The sequence below is a fragment of the Paroedura picta genome, chromosome 13 (assembly GCF_049243985.1).
Source record: "Paroedura picta isolate Pp20150507F chromosome 13, Ppicta_v3.0, whole genome shotgun sequence".
In the NCBI taxonomy this organism is placed as follows: domain Eukaryota; kingdom Metazoa; phylum Chordata; class Lepidosauria; order Squamata; family Gekkonidae; genus Paroedura; species Paroedura picta.
The window spans coordinates 43,593,173-43,608,629 of record NC_135381.1 but is presented as its reverse complement, the minus strand read 5'-3'; the positions used below and the strand labels follow the sequence as shown (position 1 = coordinate 43,608,629).

The window sequence follows — 15,457 nt, the reverse complement described above, 5'->3', positions numbered from 1 at the left end:
CTAGATCATTAATAAACTAGTAGTAGAGCCCGCTGAAACCTAAATTCAGCGGGCGCTAGGGACCTGGGGAGCCTTTCCTGGGGCCTGGGGAGCTTTTTTCTCTCCCCCCCGATCTTGCCAAAAGCTCCCCAGGCCCCGGGGAAGGCGCTCCGTGGCTCTGCGAGGCGCGGATCGCCTTTCCTGGGGCCTGGGGAGCTTTTTTCTCTCCCCCCCGATCTTCCCAAAAGCTCCCCAGGCCCCGGGGAAGGCGCTCCGCGGCGGGCGCTAGGACGGCAATGGGGGCTTGGGGGGTGGGTGTGCGGGCTGGGAACGGTGGGGCGCGGTCCGGAGGCTTTGGATGGGCTTGGGCTTGGGGCTTGTGTGGCTGTGTACCTGAGGCGTCGGTGGCGAGAGGAGTCCCGTGTGCGCGGCCAGCGCCGTTTGAGGAGTGGTGGCGGGCAGCAGCGCTTTGAAGTTTCTCTGGTTGGCGTGGAGGTCTTCTGTCGACGCGAAGGCAGTCCCTGGCAGCCGTGCGCAGGGCGGCTTGCGGGGCCTCCAGGGACTGCCAGGGACTGCATTGCCGGCGGCCTGACGCGTCGGGAGGCGCTTTGCGCCTCCCGACGCGTCTGGCCGCCGGCAAAGGAGCAACTGCGAGCCGCGCTGCGCGCGGCTCGCAGTTGCTCCGGCGGGGAATCGGAGGGACCAATCGGCAGGCACTTCGCGCCTGCCGATTGGTCCCTCCGATGGTCTATCAGGAGGAAGGGGCCAATCGGCACCCTTCCTCATCCCGGACACATCCCGCCTTCACAGCCCTTACAGCTTTATTTAGACCGTGGCGCCCGCGGCGCCACGGGCTGTGTTAAGATATGTTAAAAAGTACCGGGCCGAGCACTGAACCCTGAGGTACCCCGCTACTCACCTCTCTCCAGTCTGATGAAACACCATTGACAACAACTCTTTGAGTGCGGTTCTCTAACCAATTCCCTATCCACCTAACGATCTGAAAATCCAGATTGCAGTCCTTCAACTTATCCATCAGAACATCATGGGGAACCTTGTCAAAAGCTTTACTAAAATCCAAGTAAATGACATCAACCAAATTTCCCCGATCCAGCAAACCTGTTACTTGGTCAAAAAAGGAAACTAGGTTGGTCTGGCAGGACCTGTTGGAGACATATCCATGCTGACTTCCTTGGATCACCAAATTGTCCTCCAGATGTTTGCAGATCGCTCCCTTTAATATCTGCTCCATTATCTTCCCCACAACAGAGGTCAGACTCACTGGTCTGTAGTTTCCCGGGTCATCCTTCCTCCCTTTTTTGAAGATCGGAATAACGTTTGCTCTTTTCCAGTCCTCCGGGACATCTCCAGTCCTTAAAGAGGTTCTGAAGATGATGGACAAGGGCTGTGCAAGTTCTCTGGAAAGTTCTTTGAGTACTCTCGGGTGCATTTCATCTGGACCAGGGGATTTGAACTCATCCAGTGCAGCTAAATGCCTCTCGACAACCTCTCTATCCATGTTAACCTGACACCCAGACACTATCCTTTGGCTACGGCCATCTCTAGATGTGCCTAAACACTTTGACCTGTGGGAAAAAACAGATGTAAAATAGGCACTAAGCCTTTCTGCTTTCTCTGCATCTATCGTTAGAGTTTGTCCATCCGCACCCAACAGCGGGCCTATTGCCTCCTTTACTTTACATTTGCTCCTCACGTAACTGAAAAATCTTTTCTTGTTACAATGGGCTTCCCTGGCCAATCTTACCTCACTCTCAGCTTTGGCCTTTCTGATGATTGATCTACAGTGCCTAGTAACCTGTAGGTACTCTTCTTTAGAGCTCTGTCCTTCCCTCCATTTCCTGAACATTTTCCTTTTCTTTCTTAGTTCCTCTTGAAGTTCTCTGTTCATCCAAATAGGCTTCTTAGAGCTCCTGCAGTGTTTTCATATTTCTGGAATAGTCATTGATTGAGCATGCAATAGCTCTTGTTTGAGTAGCGCCCACCCTTCACATGCTCCCTTCCCTTCCAGCATTCTCGTCCATGGTATGACACTCATCATGTCTCTGAGTTTATTAAAGTTTGCCCTACGAAAATCCAACATCCGCGTCTGGCTACAAGCTTCCTTGGCTCCCCATCTCAAAAGGAATTCTATGAGGACATGGTCACTTCCCCCTAGGGTCACCACCTCCTTCACCTCATCCACCAACTCTTGCCTGTTGGTCAGTATTAAGTCCAGTATGGCTGAACCTCTTGTGGGTTCATCTACCATTTGATAAATGAAATTGTCAGCCAGGCAAGTCAGAAACTTGCATGACTGAGGACGCTTCCCAGAGTTTGTTTCCCAGCACACATCTGGGAAATTGAAGTCACCCATGATGACAAGGTCCTGCTGTTTGGATATTTTCTCAAGCTGCTCACAAAGTGCAGCATCCACATCCTCTCGTTGTTCAGGCGGTCGGTAGCAGACACTAACCACCACACTGTTTGTTTTCCCCTCGCTTATTTTCACCCAGATGCTTTCCACTGTAGAGTTTGTGCAGGACATTCTGGACTGAGCGGCTACAATGGGCAACGCCAAGCGTCTCTCCGGGGTGTGAGCACCAGGGCCTACCAGATCCCAGGTTCAAGACAGTGCTTGGCTCTTCTGTGCAGATGAGCTATGCATTCCCCGGTAGCCTGCCTGTATTATCCAGTGCAAAGGAAGATATTGCCTGGCTCCTAAGCAGCACTGTCCAAAAAGCTGTGCTCTTATAACAGATTAGAATAGCCAATCCAAATGTATATTTTGCTGGCTAGAGTCAGCAAGGAACAAATGAGGAGCTGATCGGCAGCCCTGAAGTCAGCTCAGCCACGTCAACTGTGCCACGATGGGCCTGTTTGGGGCTGCAGAGGGATCCAAAGAGCCCCCCCCCCGCCCCTACTTTTCACTCTTGCTGTGGATCAAGGCAAAGCCATGTTTCCTGCTTCCGGAATGTGTGAGTGCAGCAGGGCAGAGCGGAAATAAGCCTCCTGTCAGGACCAGCCAGGACGATGATATCGATTTCTGCCTTATGCCTCCGTTTCCGTTCCAAGAGTCATAGATCTGTATTTCAGGCAGGGAGGCAGATTTGCCGCCTGCCACTGTGACCCTGGAATTTATGATTAACTCAGGGCTTGCAACTGACTGCTTGCTAATGACAGCAACACAGAATGCCGCTGGGCAGGGTCTCTTTTATTTCGTGGTCCTCTCCAGTTTCGTGATCTCTCACTTTCTCTACACTTCCCAGGGCAACCACTACAGGAGAGGACCCTGGAGGTTTCAGAGCTGCGCCAAAATGTTGCACCAAAATGGGATTAACTGCTACAGGAACAAGTCTCAGAAGCCTCGGAGCTCTCCCTCCCTCCCTCCCTCCCTCCGTCCCTCTCCTCCTCTTGTGGACAGCCCACAAACTGAAGATGTTCTGTTTCTCAACAACAACAACAACAACAACAACAACAACAGATGGAAAATCACGGTCTGCTCTCCTGCTTACAAATGTTGGCCTAATCCTGGTTTGGCTGCCTGACTTGTAAGAAAGAGAACAAACTCCTGTTTAATGAAATCGGAGTCCAGACTGCCTGAGGAAGAGTTCTCGCCCTCAAAAGCTCCCGCCTTGAATAAGGCTTGGTTGCTCTTCAAGGTGCCCCTGCTGGACGCTGATTTTATCGAGCTGCTTCAGACCAACCCGGCTGCCCACTGGAATCTGCTGTTTGTTATTTATTCCGTTGGAGGGTCACGACAAATGTTGGTCTTTCGGGATCTAGGGCACACTCAATCTTGAAGCCAAATGGATGGAGAGGGCATTAGCCTTCCTATTGCTCCTTCCGTAATGGCAAACCATGATTTTATGGGCTACCTGAACACAGCCGCTAATTTAGTAGGAGCTGTTTACAAATATCAAAAGAGCCACGGGCACAGGAGGAGTGTGAGGGCTCCTGGCTCCATACCACTACGGAATCCCGGCCACAGTCCCTGCTCTAACATTGGACCCCTTGGCTAAACAACCCTGGAGGAGGAAGGGCCATTTGGAGAGAGCGGAAGAGGGGTACTTATCCCACCTCGGCCCCTACTTCTTTCCTGTACTCCCCTAAGTAGTTTATTGTTTTGTTTGTTTCCCATATACAGCAAACATGGGTTTGGGAACTCTAGATGGGGGGGGAAGCATCTAGTAGAGAGGCACCTAGTAGAGAACTAGCAAGCAGAGGGATGGTTAATCACCCCTCTATGTCCCTGAGAAGAGTGGGTCAACAGAAGAGGCACAGATGTGCTCAAAGAATCAAGATTTTGGCCATTGGTTGAAGCTACTAGATGTTTTGGCTTGGCAGAAGTGTAGGGTTGTCCAGGAAATGGCTGTTATGACTCATCTTCCACTATTACAAATGATTTTCAGCCAATAGATATCAGTTGACCTGGGAAAATGGCTGCTTTGGAAGGGGGACACTGTGGTATAGCTGATTTGAGGCCCTCTCCTCCTCAGACTCCAGCCCCCAAATCTCTAGGTATTTCTCAACCTGGAGCTGCCAACCCTGTCAAAATAGTTGGGTCCAGTGTGGTATCACTCTTCATCAAAATGAAGTCCATGAGCTCCAAAAAAGGGGAAACGTTCAGACTGAATGTCCTTGATCAGGTGCATAAATCAGGGCATCCAGCCAGGCTGAGAATAACCCCCCTCTGCCAGGAGGACCAGCCAAACAGCACAAATATGATGACAAAAATAATAATGGATGTTTTTAACCTCTGCCCTTGTGGAGAGAAGGCATAAAAGTTCTGGGCTGCTCCTGGACAATTCTTTACAGGTAGGAAAGCTGGAGTGGATGGCTGCCAACCTGAGCCTACTTCAGGATAAGGCAGTCCCACCAACTCCTCTCTTCCTGTCTCTTCTCCCCTAAAAAAACATGCTCCCTGTGGTCATTTCCCATTCCTCACAAGACCAGTTATGCATTGCAGCGGCCACACTGGGCTGCCAGTGGTTCTATGCAGTGGTGCAGCCCTGTCTTGTGTATCCACCAAACAAGCTTATTTTACTGGTGGGACAATCAAGAGAGCCTCTCCCTGCAATCTTAATCCTTGGGCAATAATCTTTAGGACAAGGAAGTAACCTTGAGTCATTTGTTCTCTCTCAGACTGGTATCTCAGAGTTGTGGGGAGCACAAAACCTGACAGCAAAGACCAGAGAGAACTCAAAAGACTTTTCCCCCTCCCCCCCACTTCATATTCTATTAATGTGGGGCTGCTGGGCCCTGAGGACACCTGCCCCATGTGCAAGTGGCCCCCCTCCTCATGTGACCCTCAAGTACCTGTGGTCCTGAGCAGTGTACTTCAGCAGTTCTGCCAGCTGCAGAGGGTATTTGCAGATCTTCTGCACTGGAGTCAGGAGGAAGCCGTCAATGGCGATGTCAATCATCTGCTGCAAGAGACGGCACGCCTCGAAGAAGTGCTGGTACCGGCTGTCTTTCATCAGCTTCGAGAGCTCCATGCATGCGTCCAAGTGGTTGTTACAGTATTCGGAATAGATCCAGAAACCGTCTTGCTGCAAGAGGGACAAAATGGGACAAAAGCCATTAAGCCTCAGCTGCTCAGCTCTGTAAAATCACACAGCTGCCTCTGAAACAGGAAGGGAAGCTTCGATTGGGCCAGGCTACAGTTGGTGTCGGCTACAATGACCTGCTCTGTCCCTGGAATGGGGGAGTGGCTCAGTGGAAGAGTACCAGGTACACCAATATAGGATGGGGGAGAGTAATATCAATCAATCAATATTTATTTACGGTCATTCATACCAAAATTCAAATACATGCAGTAGTATGTGTGAAAAGGATCTAGTAGTAGACCATACATTGAACATGAGTCAGCAGTGTGACTCAGTGGCTAAAAAGGCAAATGGGATTTGGGGCTGTATCAAACGGAGTATCGTGTCCAGATCACGGGAGGTGATGGTGCCGCTTTACTCTGCTCTGGTTCGGCCTCCCTTGGAGTACTGTGTTCAGATTTGGGCACCAAACTCATAACTACCTGCCCAACCACAGAGACCCCAGTTCCATACCCAGATGATGCCCCCCCCCAAAAAAATCCAGAATCCCTGGCCAGTCTGGCCTGGAATAAATTTGCTTCCTGATCCCAAAGTGGTGATTTTTATTTCCTTGACGAAGCGGTCAAGAGTCAAGCACTGCCCCAGTTCCCTCTGCCCACCCACCCACTCACAATCTTTAAAGGGGGCAACTTACCTGTCCAAAGCCCTCCCCCTGATGCATCCCAGTGTGTAATCACAGCAAGGCTGCTTGTTCAGCACTGTTCCATGAGTGAGGACAGGCATGCTGGAACCCTCTCTGCACCTTCTGACTCACCTCTCTGGTCTTCCAGGCACTACCAGGCGCAACCATGTCATTTCACCCCAACGTTTAGCTCAGGGGTGTGGTCTGCTTCTGAGCCTGAGCGACATTTGTCACTTCATGGGATTTCAAGAAATATACTGGGGGAGGAAATTCTGCTTCTCTGAAGAAGCATGCTTGCAGACAAAAGCTATACCTTGAATGAAACATTGTTGGTTTTAAATGTGCCACTGGACTCAAATTTCAGACCAGCATGACTACCCTGAATTTCATATAATTATTCAGTTATTGCTTTTATGGTTTCTTTCTATTATTTTACCCGGGGCATCTCAAGAGATGAGAGGGCATAAAAACGATCTAAATATAAAGTAAAACTGGAGACAGTGTGGCCGTTGCCTTCCAGGGATATGACCCATCTGATCCTTCAAATAAGATCGGAAGACGCAATCACATTTTGTGGCAGCAAATTCCATCACTTGGGGCAGGGTTAAAGAAGGACAATTTGACTTGGTAGATTTCAGGTATTTCTGCCACTGCTGAAGAGATCAAAGCATGTAAGCAACTGAAACAAGGAAGTAATTTCCAGGATGTCTTATTTTACAACGTGGTGACATATAACTCTAGTGCGTTTCCTGTGATTTGGTAGCGATACTTTAAAAGAATCACTTGAATTCTCCCCTCCCCCTAGAGTTCTACATGACCTTATCCTTGAGGCACCAGGAATCCCCTTTTGAAATTTCTGAGTTTTCTCCAGGGCACTATGTTGGTGAGATTTTCCACAATAACTTGTTCCTTCAGGCCCCTGAATCTTTCAACCGTTTTCTGCACTTCCAATTTTCACAGTCTTGCTGTGATTATACTCTGGGATGCATCAGGATGTGTTTTTTGCAGGGTTGTACCAATGTGTAAAAGTGTGTTTAGTCAAGGCTATGGTATTCCCAGTTGCAATGTATGGCTGTGAAAGTTGGACCATAAGGAAGGCCGAATGTCAAAGAATTGAGGCTTTTGAACTTGGACTGCAAGGCGAACCAACCGGTCAGTCCTAGAGATCAGCCCGGACTGCTCCTTAGAAGGCCAGATCCTGAAGATGAAACTCAAATACTTTGGCCACCTCATGAGAAGGAAGGACTCCCTGGAGAAGAGCCTAATGCTGGGAGCGATTGAGGGCAAAAGAAGAAGGGGATGACAGAGAATGAGGTGGCTGGATGGAGTCACTGAAGCAGTCGGTGCAAACTTAAATGGACTCCGGGGAATGGTAGAGGACAGGAAGGCCTGGAGGATCCTTGTCCATGGGGTCGCGATGGGTCGGACACGACTTCGCACCTAACAACAACAATCAATGTGTAGAAGAGCACGCATGGACTGGTAAACTCACAAGAACCTGCATGTAGCCATACATCCATTCATGTCTGGCCTTTTAACAATATACACATGTTCACTGCTAGTCAAGATAGGAAAAAAGAGGTAACTGATGTTAACTTAGACTTTTACCCAGTTCCAATATTAATTTCAGAACTCCATGTTAAACTGCAACTGGGGGAAGAGGGAGGAAGCAAAGAGCAGAAATCACTGGGATGTCCCCTGATGGAGGGAATGATGGATCAGGACGGGGCACCAGGACGGGGCTGCTGCAACTTAATTTTGTCATTAGTGATCTGGAACTGGGGCTGAGTAGCACAGGAGCCACGTTTCTGGAGGACACAAATTACCTGGCTGGTAAAAACTAAAGCTATGAAGAGCTCTAGGAGGACCTGCCCAAACTCAGTGAGAGGGTGATAATGTGGGAAATCAAGTTCCGTGTTGGCTGAGTGTCAGGTGCTGCAGACTGGGATAAAGACATCCCAACTTTTAAGTTTGGGCTCGTGGGGTCTGAAATGGCCAGGGAGCTGAATTCAACCACTGTTTTTGCACCCAAAGACTTTGGGGTTGGGAGAGTTTGGGTGCTTTAGTTGACAAAGGGGTCCTTGCCTGGGGTTCCCCAGTCTTGGCAAGGACCCTGTGAAGTGCTAATAGTTCTTCTTTGATAAACCACTTTCTTTTCCTAAATGAAGTCTGGTCATTGAGAGAGTTATGAGTTTGTCATGGATATAGAAGAAGAGGAGAGGTTTGTTTTTACACTCAGCTTATCCGGGCTGGAGACTGCTCCTCTTAAGCACGACACCAAGTTGGCTCTCTGAGGGGATCTGACAGAGCTCCGACTCTTGAAAGCACAGACCCTGAAACCCTCGTCTCTCTCAGAATCAGTCTTGAATCATCATCATCATCATCATCGTCATCGTCATCATTGTCACTGCCTGTTTTTAAATGAAAACTGACAGCGGCCTGCATCAAGTTCTCAGCTGGGTCTCATCCAGGCACAGGTCAGACCCACTTCCTGCTAGACTGACCACCAGGTCACAGATATATTTCCCATGTGATTTCTATGGGTGGACTCTCACTGGAAAAGTGAGGCTCCCTCTTTGGACGACAAAAGAGAGGCTAACCTTTCGAAACCCTCTGACCCAGCAGCAGCGTGAGATCTGCCCTTCTCCTATCGCGGCAGCTTCCCTCCCCTCCCCTCAACCCACTTTTTCTCCTTAGGTAAGTCTGCAGAGAACATTTCCATGCCCTGTTATTTCTGAAAACTGACAGCTGAAATTTAACTTCCTGACCTTTGTGGTACCAGCCCAGCTTGGAGCAAAGCCATTACATCCCAGATGGATGATGACAGGTTCCAGTTCTGGTTATTTCTTCTGCATTTTTGAAAAGATTGCTCATCATTACAGCCTGAGCTATTCTGTGGATGGGGGAGAGAGCCGCTGTAAGAATCTTCAGCCTAATCAGAAAAGCTCAAAGCAACAGGGAGCAGCAGATCTCGGGCACTCGGAGGGAAGCCGCTGCCAGCAGTTTTAATGGTGTCCTGTCCTGTTGGCGTTCCATCAGCCTCCACAATGTGATTCTCTAATAGCATTTGAAGGGCTGCCGGTGTGAAATGCAGCTCAGCCGAGCAGCAATTGAAAGCAATGCAGTTATGCATAAAAGGAGCCGGCATCCTAGATAGCAGCTCCCTCTTACGTAAGTGCCAAGATAGTATTTTATTCTCCCTCAAGGCAAAGCTAAAAATGCAAGACTGCCTCGTTTTCTTGGCATCTCCTGACGTATTTACAATGCCAGCCAATTCATCAGCTCCAGTGCCCTGTGGCTTATGTAACAGGCCAAAAGGGAGAGGCTGGAGAGGGATTACTATCAGCCCAAGCATCTTGCAGACCGGTATCAGTGTAGAGCCAGCGGCAAGGCTGGTCATGGCTACACCGGGGGCACGCTCCCAGTCCTACATGGACCCCCAGTCTCATGAGCCCTGAGCAGCAGCTGGACACCCCTCCTGGCTAGATCAGGGAACAAGATAATTGGACCAGAAGTGGAATGCTGCCAGCGTCTGGAAGGTAGAAATGGACCAGCAGGTCACAGGGGTTAATGGCCAGGGGCTGGCAGTGGGAGTACAGACAGTACTTGGTCCTGGGGAAGCCAGCAGGACGAGGAGGAGGGGGAAGAGGAGGAGGCAGAGAAGACTGAGGGGGGGTTGTGTTTTTGTGCCGCTTTTCTCTACCCAAAGCAGTCTCAAAATGGCGTGCATTTGCCTTCCCTTCCTCTCCCCACAACAGACCCCCTGTGAGGGAGGGAGGCTGAGAGAGCCCTGAGATTACTGAAGAAGAAGAAGAAGAGTTGGTTCTTACATGCCACTTTTCTCTACCTGAAGGAGTCTCAAAGGGGCTTACAGTCGCCTTCCCTTTCCTCTCCCCACAACAGACACCCTGTGAGGTGGTTGAGGCTGACAGAGCCCTGATGTTACTGAAGAAGAAGAAGAAGTCCAAATCCAGCGGGTCCAAATCTAGAGGCACCCAAAATGGTGCTCCCATCCGATCTCCATTATTTTCTATGATGGGAATTTATGAACAAGCCAGAAAATCTGTTTTTTCGCATCCTAGGAAATAATGGAGGTCAGATGGGACACCCTCTCTTGGTGCTACTAGAACGGGATTTCCTAGTCCAATCCTTTTGCAACTTGGAAGTCCTTTTCAGGAGAAGCTTCTGCAGCTATGCCACAAGTTTGGTGCCTCTGCCTCAACACCGCTCCCCCCCCCACTCCGGCCAGAAATAGAAAAAGGAAAATATTCCCATAGACTCTATTTGTCCAAATCTGGGGGAGGGGGGGAAACTATGAGTGATTCAAACAATCAGGTTTAGCTTGAAGTGATTTGGACTGAATCTGAAATTGTCTGAATTTTTATCTTGCACTAGTGATGTGCTCCTGGAAAGCAATTCGGACCGTTTTGGGTTTGGAGGAACCTGTTTCAGCCTGTTTAAACTCCGTCCAAAACAGCTGTTTCGGATTCAGAGCTGGCTGAATCGTTTTGAAGCTCTCCAAAGTGTTTTGGCCATAGAAAACAAAGGGCGTCCTTGAAATCAATGGCAAATTTCATGTCCCTGCATTCTCTGTGGCCTTTGGGGGGGGGGGGTTGCGTTACAGGCATCAAAACTTCAAGGTATTTGGCAGAGCCTCTTCTCTGAAGCCTCCCCAAATGTCAAGAAGTTTGGACCAGGGGGTCCAATGATAGGGGCTCCCAAAGAGGATGTCCACTTCCAGCCCCCTTCTATCCTATGATGGGGAAAAGATATTCTACTCTAGGCTTAACTCCAAAGGATATAATGGGGCCGAACAAGGTCTAAAGCATACAATATAACAATTAGAAAACAGATAGAGGGGAACAAATGCAAAAAGATGGGACACCAAAAACAGGAAAGCAATATCTTCCAATTACCTAATATTACGAATTGTACCACATACCTTCCAATTGCCTAATATTATTGTGGTACAATTCATACAATATAATTAATACAATTGTGGTACAATTCATAAAATTGTCTGATGAAGAATTGAAACGGAGAGCCACTCCGGAAACTATTATTAATACAGGACAGCTGCTAAAATCCAGTGGGGTGCAGTGAAGCAGGACCGCCCGGTCTCTGACCTGGGCTGCAGGCTCAGGTTTTGGAGCTCACATTTTCAAGGCCTCTGGGCAGCAGGCTGAAGTCTCAGGGCCCTCCATCCGAAAGGGTGTTGACGGCTCCTTTTAAGATGTCCTTGCGCTTGCATGAAGTGCCGCACAGGCAGATCGGTGATGGAGGCAATAGTCTGGCACTATCAGCTCAATGATATTCTACATTTAGCACATGGCCCCATGCTTTAAAAAATGTATATGTCACTTCAAAGCCACATGACGATGAGCGCACACATTCCTACATGACAACCGGTACAAGAGCTGTTCATATTGCTATTGAATGTGGCTTCCACAAGCTCTGCCCTCAGGGTTTTGGATAGCGTGCATCTGGCAAGCCTGGAGCACAGAGTGAAGGACACATCTTGGGGAGATCTGGGTGTAGGATTGTCAGCTCTTGGCTGAGAAATTACCTAGAGAGGGAGGGAGGGAAGAGCTTGGGGACTTCAGGAGGGTAGGAAGTTGTAGTGCCCACCCCTCCAATCAGCCAGTGTCTCCAGGAGAACTGATTTTAGTTGTCTGGACATAAATGGCAATCATGTGAGTTCTCTAGCCATGACCTGGAGGTTGGCAACCCGGGAGTGCTTTGGGTCACCGTCAGGCTAAGACTTGGTCAGGTTGTTGTGATGATAAAATAGAAGGAGCCCCAGAAATGTTGCCCTGAGCTCTGTATAAAAGTGACAGATTCAAAGATGGAACACAAAATATCTTTAATACCAGTTCCTTTCACTGTCTTAATTTTAGGAACATTGGTGGAGGAGTTTCAGATTTTAGTTTTTCATTCCGTCCTCCTTCTTTTCATTTTAAGATATTAAAATGTTTCCACGCATGAATCTTTTTACACTCGACCCAAGGTGTCCCTCTTCCCTGCAAACAAAATAATGCAATCACAATGCTAAAATAATATCTATTGATTTGATTTCCTCCCTCCCTGCTGTGAAATACTCAGGAAGCACGTTCTGTTATTGATATTTATTGATTACATCATCCAAGTCAAGGGAGGGAAAGCAGTTTACAAAAGCTGCCTGTGACCATTTCTCAGCACTGCCAGGTCTTTGGCGAGGAGCCCTGAGTGGCATCCTTGCTCCTCCTTTTTGCCTCTCAAGCTAGAACAAATTTAGAGTCCAGCAGGGGCCCCTTTAAGACAAACAAACTTTTATCCAGGGCATGAGCTCTTCTGTGCAGGCAGGAACACTGAGATGGCAGGGCTGACTCCCCTCTATCTCGGAGAAGTGGCTGGACATATTTGGGCAAGGGAAGGCGGGAAGTAAAGTGGGATTGCACTTGCGCTGCTGGGTGCCCAGGCATGTCTTTCTCTCCACTCCTAGGTGGGTGGTGGGTGGGTTTTCTCAGGAGGGGGTGCTCACTGGGCACCTGGGAAGCAGTCTGGGTGGACAAAAGTGGTGTCAGTTTTGCTGCTCAAAGTTCCCATTCCGGGGAGAGGGAGGGAAGAAATCCCACCTGTGATTAGTGGCACCTGCTGAAAGCAGCCGAGTGAGCCCCGCTGGCAGCGGCAGAGATTTCCCCACTCTCTGAGGTCTCTTTAAATTTAAAATGGCCACCCACCCAAAACAGCTGGAACACTCTGGAACGCATTTTGGCCATTTCAGAGGACTGTGCTTCGGCCATTTGAAATGATGGTGATCAGTGTTTCATTTTGTGCCCGAAATGAGCCATTTTCAGGTTAGTTTCAACCCCAAGCGGTCCGAAACGGACATCCCTCATAATTACTGCTGTCCGTGGTCCTGAACTTTGCACCAGTGAGTTCATAACTCTGGTTTCCGGTCTTCCTATCACATGACGCTGATGTCATTTGACTTCATGCAAGGAGCTCAAGGCCATTGCTGTGCCCTTTTCTGCATCACACCACATGGGAGGTCTATTTTTGGCATGTGCCCCCAATCTACACTCCTCCCTGCATGGAGTATTTGGGTGTGGGCTCTGTTTGACTTTTCTCCTTGGTGTGCAAGGCTATTGTTTTTTAAAAGCCTCAGAGCCACAGGAACCACAGTGCTACCACTGCCACCCACAGATTTCTTGACTAGCATGCTGTCCTTCTCTGTAACATGTGGATCTACTGCCATTCATACATTTCAGCCAAGTGCTCAAGGTCCAAACTAGATGAAATGCTGGGGAATCCAGGAATGAAACCATTGAGAATGAAACCAAGAAGGCAAAATCTGGCAAAAGCAGGAGAAATTTGATGGGGGGATATGGCAAAGGACCCCATTCTGTTGTGGAACCTCCAAAACAGCACCAAAGGAAAGGAGATAGAGAGCTATTTAGCTATTGAAATATTTTAGCTCAACTTCCCTACAACTGCCAACATTTCACACCTGTGCTGCCTTCTCAGGTGAATAAATCCATTCTCAGCTGGGATTACTGTGAAAGGCTCACTCCACAGGTGCGCAACCAGAGGCAACAAAGGCTCATGTTCCACATCACTTTGAATGTATTTGACAGTTACAACTCTCTGACTGTTAAAATTACAGCGCGTGGACACAGGGCTGCCCCAGTTTGAATGTGGCCTGGCTTCTGCTGTTGTGAGAGCTGGAGAAAGGTCCCTCTCAAGGTGCAAGGGCTCTGAGCCCACTCCACTCTCCAACTGGGCAGGACAGGACACCTGGAACACGACCACTACATGACGCTGACAAGGGTATGGGCAGCTCCTGCAGCCAGGCTACAAAGAGGAAGGGTGGTCCCTGGTAACTCAAGGGATGGAGACTAGTGGGAAATGAACAGAATAGACTGGCACTTGATTGGACACCAAATTCAGGTGGCCAATCAAGAGAAGGGTCTGGCTTCAAGGGCGGAACCTGACAGGAGATGGAGTTAATGGTAACAGCTCTCTCCCCAAACAGAAAATGGCTATCCCCATTCCCCCCTCCCAATTCTGAACTTTCATCCTACCAATTTCTTCATGCCTCTGAACTCACCTTCTGAAACTTCATATCAAATCCTGACAGCAATTAACATTGTAAATGTCAGTGCTAAACCTTTTGGCAACTGTGCCACAAGTGAAATGTGCCATCTTCGTGAAACTGTGCCATCTTCGTGAAGTTGGACATAGTTGCACCACCAGGAGGCACACAATGGTTTGTGTGTACATGTGCAACGTGGAGCTCCCTCCAGCTTATGCTGGGGTTGTTGAGGTAGGCAGGAAGCAGCCATTTGATGGAAGAAAGGTAGGCAAGGAGAGTCACCTTGATTCCATGCCTCAGGCATCGTAGGTTCTAGCTCAGGTATACCTGGCTCTGCCAGGTATGGTATCCAGGCTTCAAATCCGTGGCCTCTATTATTTTAGGGCTTGTTTTCTAAAAAGAGCATACCACTCCACACATTACAGAAATGCTTTGCTTCTTTCTGCTTCCTGGATAGCTGTGATATCTCAATGTGTCCGTGCAAGAGAGAGAGACTTATGATTCACTCAAACTGGGGGAAATGAATTATGAAGCAAGCAGAATGGTTTAGGGCATGGGCAGTGAGAAGCAACTCTGTTTAGGCACGACATTTTCAGCATTTTGGCCCAAATATGCTGACTTTCATATTCTTTTTAAGACAGAGCAGAGTTCACACGTTTCTAAATCAATGGAAGTCACTGAGCTTAGAAGTTTATAAGTCTGCCTAGGACTCCACTGCAAGAACTGATAAGGTTTACCAGATCACTGGAGCCAGAGGCAGGCCAAGATTGCCAAAGGAGAGCGGATCTTCTTTTGTGTTCACCGGTCTCCTAATCACCAGCACTCATCTTCACAATGAGTTCATCTTGATAGCAGAAGGAATTCAGCATCCCATTGGTAACATGGTCCCCACATACGTATAGCGGGGTGGATACTTGTGAGACAAAGCCCTCCTGAGGGTTAAAGTGCATAGTAACCGCCTCATTCCATCATGTAAGTGATGTTAATTGGGCATCTCTGCCTACTTGGCTCTTAAAAGGTCAGAGTCAGGAATGGGGTAATTCATGTGAATATGCCGACCAAAGGATGGGGGAAGGGAGTCAGGAGCTATGAGGTAATTTTCTAGAATGTTCCAGTAAGAACACATAGTGATCAGATTGTTGGCATTGTCTGAGTCTGGTTGGCCAAAAAGATATA

The 15,457-nt window shown here is 48.7% G+C and overlaps 1 protein-coding gene across 12 annotated transcripts in view; it reads right to left on the bottom strand.

The window, feature by feature from the left end:
* Window positions 1-15,457, bottom strand: part of ARHGEF9 (Cdc42 guanine nucleotide exchange factor 9) — a 248,261-nt gene that overhangs the window by 29,996 nt on the left and 202,808 nt on the right. For all 12 annotated transcript variants that reach the window (XM_077307302.1, XM_077307301.1, XM_077307304.1 and 9 more), the window contains one exon: window positions 5,296-5,528. In XM_077307302.1, coding sequence (XP_077163417.1) covers window positions 5,296-5,528 — 233 coding nt within the window. The remainder of the gene's footprint in view (window positions 1-5,295; window positions 5,529-15,457) is intronic.